Genomic DNA, 11333 nt, shown 5'->3' on the forward strand with positions numbered 1-11333 from the left:
CCTGGGCTCCATGCTTTGTGGGGCCCCATGGTCAATGACACATAGGCCTCGTCATAGCTGCCACTACCAGCTCTGGCCGCTCGCCCCGCCCTCCCCTCCCCTGCACAGGCTGCTATGCCCCAGGCCCTGCACACCCCTAGGGGTGGCTCTGTTTAGAGCTACTGTTTTCATACTACCTTCTATATCTTTTTGCTCATTAGTGCATTTTTTTTCTTTCTTATTAGGTCATCCACCACTCAGGAGTCCCCTTTCTCCTGTACTGATTTTCAGCATTGTAGCTTACTATAGCTTAGCATAACTATAGCCTAGCCCAAACAGAATACCTACAGACACCATAAAAAATACAGGGTGCCCAACAAGGTTGAGTTAATATTGTGTTTGCTTGTATTTTATGGAGTATTTCAACTACTTGGGATTTTGTTTACCATATAGTAGAGTCTCATCTACAAATTTACTCCTTCATGATAAGTCACCACGATCATTCTTTATCACATCATTGCAAAAACTCTGCATGTTTTCTATGCGTGTTCTGAGCACACTTGTCCCTGCTGTCATTAATTTAATTGTTCTTACAGTCAAACATCAAAGTGAAACAAGGGAAGGAGAATTATTGTTGACTCCATGTCCCCCTTCTAACAGATCATACCACTGACAAAATTGTGCCAAGATAGCATGAGGTTAATGCTGAAGAGTCCCTGACATTATTTTCCTGCTTGGAGTTACAATTGGCAATACATTTGATTGATTTTACATTATATGTGCACTGCATTGAGTGCACAAATGGGGGGAAAAATTAGAAATCCAGGCAGGGAAGAAATCTACTGTAGTCAGAGTCTACTCACAGATGTAAATGCCACAGGCAAGATTTTCAGTAATGACTAGTAATCATGGATGTCTTGTTTCTAGCAGCTTCAGGATTTGTCGAGTCTGAATGATGTGTTGAGCTGGGAAGACTTGAGCCAACCACTCTCACACTCACTTTTGAAAGTCTAAGCCATATATTAAGTATAAATGGTATCACAAGTCAGAGTGCAAAGAAATATGTATGGCTCTTAACACAGATTCAGAATAAGGAAAGCTGAATCAAAAAAAAAACATTCTTCTTTTTGCCTTGCAAGAGGGGACAATTTATGATTTTTGGCTAGTATCCTGTTCCTCAATCTTTCTTTCAGGCTTTGTTTTTGCTTTGTGACAGGTGCTGGAAGATATTTAAATATATTCCTTGAAATGCTAATATGCCACTTGAACTAATAAAAATTTCCTGATCTAATTTTTTTACTTTTTTCCTTTCTAGGGCCAAATTATGTAACCTGCACATACAAGTAACTCATTAGCAAGCTCTGAAATTCCTTTTCTTGTAAACTGACACTTTTGGCATGTGAAATACTGAGGCTACAGGGAGTCCCATTTTGCAGATGCCAGAGATAGTTTAGCCTTTTTATAGCAGAAACCTGCTAATCTCAGTCATTGCTTCAGTTTAATATATTTTCTTCTTTTTGCTTTCATCTTTCTCTTAGCAGAGAACCCCTAATTTAATGATTCAGGCAGAGCCAAATGCTATTAGTAGTTAGTACAAATGTTACTTACTGAACACTTTGACTATCGTAGGCTCTTCAAAAACGTTGTCTTCTGTTACTAACATACATACAAATCTCTTTTCATCGCTGATCCTTGCATTCTTGATGGATAAAGTGTAATTTTCTGAGAGACTCAACCTGTCTTTGTAGTCTGGGACATCATCATAATGCACACTTTTTTTTGTTGAAGATCTGAAGGCAATAAATACTGGAGATTCATTGGCCATTTCCTAAAATAAGAAATAATGAATTTATTTTGTATAAATACACAAATATCTTCCTATATTAAGTCTTAAAAGCTGCAAAAAGACAACATTTAAAATTCTTCCCCCCTCACCCCCAATCTCCTATTAAATCTTCAACGTGATGTTCAAACCATCCACCTAACCCTATAGAAGTACAAAGGGCTACTTTAAGACCCTACTGTGTGGCACATACTGGGACTCAAGGCCAGCAGCACTGGAAATGATCACCTTCCCATGGCAGCATCCTGCTGTAGACCAAGGCAGAGCTTCTGCTGAAGGCTACAGAATTATCCAGGCTTTCTATACAAGAAGACATTTAGAACAGAAGCAGTCGAAGTAAAGCTTAAGGCTTCAGTTTCTTTTTAAGCCAGTCGTTTTTACACAGTTTGTATTACACAGCTTGTATTGTTTGTCAGGAATGTTCAGTCTTAGCTCCCATTGTGGGATTTAATCAGGCATAACTGCCTATTTTATTCTAAATTAGTTTTTAGTTCCTTTTTTGTTAAAACACCCTGAGGGCTCTGGGCACGAGAATATACATACAATTAAATGTTATTATTTATATGACTCAGGATAATCGGCATCGTATCATTTTCTAGACATCCTTACTTAATCAGTATGCAGTTGCAGTCTTAAAAAAGGAAAATATCAAAGGAGAGCTCTGCACAGAACTGTTATACAGTAAATTAATATTCATAAGAGGCCAAATTACAAGCTGTGTTTTGCAGGATTTGATTTTCTCTCTCATATGGAAATGGAGATATCACACCCCAGGAATGTCCTTATGACAGATCACCAAGCATGATGCATGCGAGTTTCAGAGTATTCATACATCATAGAATAAACCAACAGAGATCTGGCTCAGCACACACCAGAATGGACACAAAAACCTTGACTTGTTTCTCTAGGGACAGGCCCACCTCGGGCTGAAAAGGTTACTCCCAAGACATTACAATAGAAAAGGAATTATCTCAGTGTGTTTGTTTTGTATCCAGTGAAAGAGACTATAGGCATGGTAGGAAGCTGGGGAAAAGGGAGAGGTGTGGAAATGTTTTGGCTCTTTCTGTCTAGAATATCGAAGTCTTAGGCTGTTAAAATTGTATAGATTTTTTGCATGCCGCTTAGGTCAGCTCCCTTGGCATCCTTGTTGCTGGCTGCATAGAAAAGGTGCAACCGGATTTCAAGTGATCTGCAGTGTCCAAAAATTGTCCCCATCGTTAGTTAGCAGGCACCCTAGTCTTCTGTCATGGAAAACTGCAGGAAAACACAAAATCTATGTTTTTCTATGATCTACCAAAAGTGTGGTGCCATTTCTGCTCTTATTTTTGCTACAGTTTTTGCCTCTTGGTAGGTTGCAGAAAAACTCAGATATTTGTGTTATTTAAAACAGATTTTTTTTGCTTTTTCCCCCCCACAGAAAACTAGGATACCTAGTCATTAGTAACTAGAACCAGATAAACCAAGGTGGGCAAAATGGGTGCCTATACACATGTAGCAAAGCTGCTCTGACATGCTGTACTTGCGGCGCATTGGAGTATTCTAACTGGTTTGTCCTGTGTAGTTTTTCCATGTTGTTATATAGTCTCTTGTGCTGGTTATTCTTTTCATCTCAGATGACATGCAAACATGCCATGAACTACAGACTGACATTTTCTAATAGTGAGCAAAGTACAGTATTGTCTGTGCAATCAAAGCAATATGAGCATCCTCTACTGCACCTCTGCCATGTTTCTTTAAGTTCTCTGTATTTCATAAGCTGCAAAGTAAAACCAACTCATGAGTTGACTAAGGCCTACTCTGCACTACTCATTGCATTTAAAATACACTGAAATATGAAACAGCATGAAGCAACAGATCAACAAAACATGGAGAAAGACTTTCCACAGCTCTAACTCACTTCCTGCTTTAGGCAGACTTTTTTAAGTAAAGAAAACAGAAAAAAGAAAAAAAAGTTTACAAAGCAGAAAGGTTGCCTCCTTCACAAAAGATACCAGATTTGTAATGCAGCCTGGCACAGTACTCCTTAATTATTTCCATTGCACATAAGACTAATTTTATGTGCTTCCCACTGTTCTTGACTGCCGAGGAGTCCATTTACACACAGATTTGAATCTGTACTGTACAAAAGAAAATCTTATGCTAACAGCAATTCAGTTAAGTTACAGGTAAGCTATACTTACATATTTCCATTTTCCAAACATAAGATCATCTGGTACTTCTTGACGACAAGGCATAACAATGGTATCTCCATAAGTTGCATTTACTGTGTGCAATCCAAGGGCTACAAGGGACAAAGAAACAAAATGTTAAATGTTTTTGTAAAATTCTTAAACGCTAGTCAATATTTGGTTCAAGGTGTTAACCTCTTCTCTTCCTACATCCAACAGTGCCATTCATCTCTAAAACGCTTTCTGAAACAGGAATCAATACATTAAGCACATTGGCTTAAATGTCCATAGCCTTTTTGGAGCTTATGTATCCTACTCTTATTCACTGGAGGCTGTGTGATTTCTGGGAACTGAATTTCATCCTTTTAGCTGGATCCCCATATACATCTGACTGACTGCTGCACTGTCTCAAACAACTCCTAAAACTGAAACACACACATTTATCTTTCCCATCAGAAAACTGAGTCTTATCAGCAGGGCGTATGTTACAACACAATATCAAAATGAGGACACAGCACTGAAGCAAAATAAAATTATTACAAGTGTGTTTGTGTTAAAAAGTTATATAAAAAAAGGAAAGTTTAATGTTTATTTTCAAGAGCTCTTTCTTTGGTTTGGAAAGCTAATCATTTTAATTCTCAAAGTGTAGGTTTTGGAAATGTAAAAAGACTTACTTCTATGAGTTATATACAAATAAATAAAAGCCATTTATTGGCTTGGGGAGAACCTATGCAAAGCAGCATTATGCCTATGCACAAGAATTACCGCAAACTGATCAATGTATTTTTTTAAAATGAAAGGGCATCACGGAATTGCAAATAGTGTAAGTGGCAACAGATTAAGACTGAAAAAAAAAATAGTCTCAAGTGCCAATACAAGCCTTATTACTATGGCACTTTTGCTCTATGTTTTTAATAAAACAAAATAAAAAACCCACAGGACTAGATTACCTCCTGCCCACAGAAACCCAGCAAAAGTATCTCCAAAGAACAGAACCTCAAGGAGGGTTTCCCCAGCCTCCTCCTCTCATTCTTCCACTACCCACCACCAAGGAAGCTGGGGTTCCCTCAATGATTAGAGCTACAGTAACCCAGTCCTTCACTGCCAATGTACAATGGCTTTAATGGAGCAACACAATCAAGCATTTCCACCCACTTGCTGCCTTATCTAATAAGTGGAAGGATGGTAATGGTGTAGCAGCAGCTATAAAAAAAAGAAAGAAATACATCCACAGGCTTCATTAATTTCTTAGCAGATTCCTCATTACTTGTCAGTGCCAGATGATGCACATAGCAGACCTGTCTCTGGATTCATCCCTTTCCAATAGTCTCCAGGGATTTGGGAATAGTGTCTGGAGTTGGCCGACACTCCTTTTCCTCTGTGGATGCGTCTACACATGCATTTAAGCGCAACTAAATTTAATGCGCATTAAGCAATTTATGTGGGTCTACACATGCAGAGACTTGGAACTAAAGTTAGTGTACTTGGCACTAAAATTAGTCCCAATTCCCAGCAGACCTCCCATGTGCCCCTAGTGGCTGGTACTAAAGTTAGTGCCGAGTCACATCTATACATACGTTAATGTGCTCTAACTAATTGTGCATTGGCAGGTATCAAAGTTAGGTGGAATTAACCTAATTTCACCATTTCAATGCACATTAAGGGTGTGCACATGTAGACACATGCCCACAATGTGCATTAAATTAGGCTAATGCACATTAATGAGTCTCATGTAGATGTGCCCTGTATAAACACTACTCAGGGCTGTTCTCTCACTTTCCATCCATGGGCAATTGAATTAAAACAAAAATAATGACTTCTCAAAGGGTCACAGCCTGAATTTCTTACCAAGACTGGTCCCTGAACATTTTGCCCGAGTAACAAGTTCAGAATGCATTACTACTACTGCTGCTAGTACTTAAAACTTTTCTATTACAAGGACACCTAAAAAGCCACAGCCAAGCTGAGCCCAACTGCCTGAGGCACTACACAAAGATACTGTAAGCTTTGTAAGGACAGCCCTACTCTAAAAGTGTACTATCTAAAAGATAGAACATAACCAGCAGAAGAAACAAGCAAGCAGGTCTGGACTGGCATATTAAAGGAAATTAGTGTAACATACAATAGGAAATAATATTTTTGTACATTCTAGGAGTTGTATTTTAACAGTATTGCTCTTCCACCAAGTAACTGCTAATCTCCTGTTTCTGTTGCAGTCCTGGTGACATGCTCAATTTAAACAGAACAGTCATATTTAAAAATAATTTTAAAAACCCAGTTCTGCTAAATGCATGCTGTAATCTGCTGCACAGCCTGATTAAGACGAACTGTTTTATCAACCGAGATAGGTTTATAGTCCACTAGGTGGTGCTAAAGAAATATAAACATAAATGGTTACCAAAAAAAAAGTCTCCTTGCTCTCACAATTTATTAAACACCACCAATATTTCATATCATCAAAAATATTACTGGAATGAGAAATCAAGATTGAAATAAAGGAAAAATAAATTAAACAACACTGATCAAAAGGATTGGTTGGAATGTAGGGACTGATGTCATTTTAATTTTGTACTTACAATTCTAAATGTTAGTGTTTGCTAAACAACAAAAAAGCTCCCCTTTAAGTCCTTTTCCCCATGAATACAAAGAAACAAAAGAAGCTTGTTACAATGTAGTTCAGCACAAACTACCAGTATTTGGCATTTTTACTAGTCCAAACTCAAGTTAAATACAGGCATGTTAAATTATGAGACATGACAGCATTTCACACCAGAGAGAAAAGGAGATTTGCTTATTCTCCTCATGTCATGGTGAAAAAAATAACCCTGTGAGACTTTAAATTGTTGTTGTTTTTGGTTCACTCCCAGACAATCATTTTAACCCCTGCAAGTTGCTATGGTAACAAGCATACACATCCAAACACTCAACAAACAGCTTCAGGAGCATGAGTAAATTGGCTCATGAAGAGGATTGAGATTTACTACATGCTGTGCATTTACTCTGGCCTAATTTTACTCTGGTATAAACTTCTTGGGAATAAGCATTTTCAGGCAGGCATCTACACATGCAGAGATTAGGGTGCAGATTTGCTGCTCTTTGCACAAAGTTCCTGCAGTCCTGCAATGGGTGCTTGCCACCACCAGGGGGAGCTCCACGTACCAGGGGACTGACTGCTGCTGAGGCAGGGACAATGTTCCCCTGCCCCAGCAGCAGGGAGCTCCTGGCGCTGGCTCCCTGATCAGGGGCAGAAGGCTTGAAAAGAGCTTCAGGGGAGGAGCAGGTCCCAGCAGCAGATCGGGGTAGGGGGCTGCACTGGGGCAGGCCTGCAGCTGTTTCAAAGCAAGCCCTGTGCCTTGATTACCCAATCAGGGCATAGGATTGGGACATGCCCCTGACTGGGAGAGATCCCAACCAGCCCTGGGCTGCACAGGGAAGTCTGCATATACAGCCCAGAGTCGGCTGGGGACGTACAGCCAGCTCTGGTTTGGGCAGTCCTGGAGCCAGCTTTGTTCAATGTCTTCATCAACAACCTGGAAGATGGCACAGAGTGCACCGTCAGCAAGTCTGAAGATGACATCAAGCTGGGGGAAGCAGTAGATATGCTGGAGGGTAAAGCTAGGATTCAGAGTGACCTAGGCAAATTAGAGAATTGGGCCAAAAAAGAATCTTGTGAGGTTCAACAAGGACAAGTACAAAGTCCTGCACTTAGGATGGAGCAATCCCACGCACCGATACAGAAATCACAGAAGAATAGAAGGACTGGAAGGGACCCATAAGATCATCAAGGCTGGCAGCTAAGTGGCTGGGCAGCAGCTCTGCAGAAAAAGGGGTTACAGTGGACAATAACCTGAATATGAGCCAGCAGTGTGCCCTTGTTGCCAAGAAGACTTACCGGCATACTGGGCTGCACTGCCAGTAGGTCAAGGGAAATGATTATTCCCCTCTATTTAGCACTGGTAGGCCACATCTGGAGTACCGGGTTCAGTTTTGGGTCCTCCACTACAGAAAGGGTGCGGACAAATTGGAGCAAGTCCAGCTGAGGGCAATAAAAATGGTGAGGGGGCTGTGACACAACACTTCTGAGGGGAGACTGAGGGAACCGGGCTTATTTAGTCTACAGAAGAGAAGACAGAGAGGATTTAATAACTGCCTTCAACTACCTGAAGGGTAGTTCAAAAGAGGATGGAGCTAAACTGTTCTCAGTGGTGGCAGATGACAGTAAAAGGAGGAACAGGTCTCAAGATGCAGCAAGGGAGGTTTAGGTTAGATATTAGGAATAATTTTCTCACTAGGAGGGTAGTAAACCACTGGAACAGATGACCCAGAGAAGTGGTGAAGTATCTCCATCCTTGGAGGTTTCAAGACCCAGCTAGACAAAGCTTTGGTTCGGATAATCTAGTTGGGGACTGTCCTGCTTTGACCAGGGGGTTGGTAACCTCCTGAGGTCCGTTCCAACCCTAATTTTCTATGATTCACCAAAACAGGACAGTCTTCAGCCACCTCCAGGCTGCACCTGCTTCCCCACATGGCCTGGGGCTGGCTGGGAACTGTCGTGGTCAGGGCAGGTCCCAGCGCCATGCCCTGATTGAATGATTAAGAAACAGGGCTTGGAAAGAGCTTTGGGGATGTGGCAGGTCCCAGCCAGCTCCAGAGTGGGTGGGGGACTGTCCCCATGCAGGGAGATCCCAACCCCTGATCCAAGATCCCAGAGCAGGGGCTGGGAACAAGCTCCCAGCATGTTCCCAGCTCCAGCTCCACAATCACAATTGGGGGCTGGGAACAAGCTCCCAGGCCCCACTCCATGATCATGATTGGGGGCTGGAAGCTCTGCCAAGGCAGAGGGACATTGTCCTCACCTGGGAAACTCAAGGTGGGGCTGGAAAGCTTTCCCCATCTACCTCCATGAGTGCAGAGCTGTGGGGAGAAAAGCTCCACAGCTTGCTCCCTGCTCCCTGCCCCGCCTCCCCATCCAAGCTCTGCACTCACATTGCTGGGCAGGGAACAGACTCCCCAGCCCCTGCCAGCAGGGAGTTCCCAGTGCTGGCTCTACAACTGTGGGGTCACTGATGGGAGATAAACATCTTCCAATAGCATCCCTGTGGTCATGCAGCTGCTGCTGGGAGATAAGGGTCTCCAAGCCCCCCTACTCCCTGATCACGATCTCAGAGCAGGGGCCTTGGAGCCTCCTGCTGCGGGGGCAGGGGGACATAGTCCCTGCCCAGGCTCCTGTGGTGGAGCCTGCCCCAGCAGCAGGCAGCTCCTGCAGGCAGGGAGCCATTTCCTGCCCCCTGGTGGATGACTGACTGGGGGCAGATTTTGCTTCTGGTCAGGCATCTATATGACAGCTACTATACCATTACTAATCTCAAATAAATTTACTATTTGCAATTGCAGGTTGCAAATTTACTCAGGATTAGAGAGGTTTGCTGCACAGGAAGCATGTGCATGTATAGACTCACATGCTGACTACACAATAAACTATGCTAATGAGAAGTTAAGCGTCTTGTCTATAAGTGCCCCCAGAGATGGTAATAAGCAGAAGGCCTGATAAAATGGAAGCTTGGTTTGATTTCAGACCCAGTCTTCAACATTAAAAATAAGTATGATTGGTGGGGCCAGGGAAAACCAGCTCTGTCATACAGTAAATCCTGCTTTCACTCAAGTGCAAGTTATCCAGACAATCAGAGGCAAGCATAACCAAAAGGATAAAGGTTATTTCTCTGCTTAAACATTACAAGTCCAGAGAATACAAGAAGCCCCGTCATAAAATTCCCCCTGCCAGCAGCCCTGCAGCAATCAGCCCAAGACATGCAAAGAACTTCACATTAGGAGCTAGCTGAATGGCCACAAAACCCATAAGAGTCTTTACAGAAGTATTCTAGAAACCTGCACAAAAAGGGGGAAAAGAAAGACATTTAGAAGATTCTACTAGAGGCATAACTTTTCCTGCACAACATTTTATGCTTTCATAGAAATACAGAAAATTAGGGTTGGAAGAGACCTCAGAAGGTCATCTAGTCCAACCCCCTGCTAAAAGCAGGACCACCCCCACCTAGATCATCCCAACCAAGGCTATTTTACTGGGTAATAAATTTCCAAGGATGGAGATTCCACAACGTCTCTAGGGAGCTTTACTACCCTCCTCATGAGAATTTTTTTTCCTAACATCTAACCTAAACTTCCCTTGCTGCAACTCAAGACCATTGCTCCTTGTTTCTGTCATCTGCCACCACTGCGAACAGTCTAGCTCCATCCTTTTTGGAACCACCCTTCAAGTATTTGAAGGCTGCTATTAAATTCCTATTCACTGGGTTTATCTACACATGCTTTTACACACGTCTAAACTTAACATGCATTTCCCTAATGCACATTAATGTGGTGGGTGGACCGACTTGGAACTAAAGTTAGTCCCAAGTCAGTCGGTATGCACAGTGTTAATGCACCTTAGTGTGTCCTACACGTGTGTTAAGGTGCTTCAGCTATTCACGCCTAAATTTGATACCTGCTTTTGCAGGTATCAAATTTAGGCACAAATAGCCTAAAATTGCTATTTTAAGGCTCATTATAGGTGCACATGTCCTTAATGCGCCTTAAAAATTACTAATGTGCCTTAAATCAGCACATGTAGACATGCCCAGTCTTCTCGTCTCCAAACTGAAGTCCACTTCTCTCAGCCTCTCCTCCTAAGTCATGTGCCCCAGCCCTCTAACCATTTTTGTTGAATTGTTCCAGGATGGGCAACTGGGGTGAAGTCGAGCATCACTATCTCCTTCTCCCCACCACCAAGTCCCACCATCTTCTGCTTCAAGGGATCAAGAACAGCAAGTAGGATGTGCTGGTAACACCATCATAAGAAACTGACCAACCACGTTATATGGGGTATACTTCTCGTCTATCTTTCTGCAGATGAGCAAGACCCAAGAAGACGACTGGAGCATATCCTTTAACTGGGGATCCATGCAGTAATTAACCTGCTGTTGTGGTTCAGTAGTACCATCTTTGTCCATCACACAGGAAACATGGGCTTGATTCCTGGATGCGCATATAACTTCAGCCATTGAGGCACCAAATGTCCAGGCTCAGTCTGGCCTTTGGATTCTGTCTAAAGGGGGGATAGAAGGTCTGGGCGGCCTCCAATCCTTCATGCGTGTTGAAGGTCCTGGTGACTTCTCATATATGCACTATAATCCAGAAGCATCAGTGGTTGTCTACTACAACATTTCCCAACTGATGTGCTGCGGCACACTGGTGTGCTGTGAGGCATGTCCAGGTGTGCCGCAGAATTTTCAAGTGGAGCAATACCCCCTGTTAGCTGGAGCCGCAGACATACAGATGGGGGGGGG

General features: G+C 42.5%; 1 protein-coding gene across 1 annotated transcript in view; it reads right to left on the reverse strand.

Annotated features, from left to right (window-relative positions):
• The window catches only part of ALCAM (activated leukocyte cell adhesion molecule), a 122572-nt gene that overhangs the window by 57684 nt on the left and 53555 nt on the right, over positions 1-11333 (reverse strand). The window contains exons 2-3 of the mRNA XM_019525792.1: positions 4003-4103; positions 1588-1807 (exon numbers count right to left, since the gene is read on the reverse strand). Coding sequence (XP_019381337.1) covers positions 1588-1807; positions 4003-4056 — 274 coding nt within the window. The 5' untranslated portion in view covers positions 4057-4103. The remainder of the gene's footprint in view (positions 1-1587; positions 1808-4002; positions 4104-11333) is intronic.

Source organism: Gavialis gangeticus, unplaced genomic scaffold (genome assembly GCF_001723915.1).
Source record: "Gavialis gangeticus isolate Ggan-Ray unplaced genomic scaffold, GavGan_comp1, whole genome shotgun sequence".
NCBI classification, from domain to species: domain Eukaryota; kingdom Metazoa; phylum Chordata; order Crocodylia; family Gavialidae; genus Gavialis; species Gavialis gangeticus.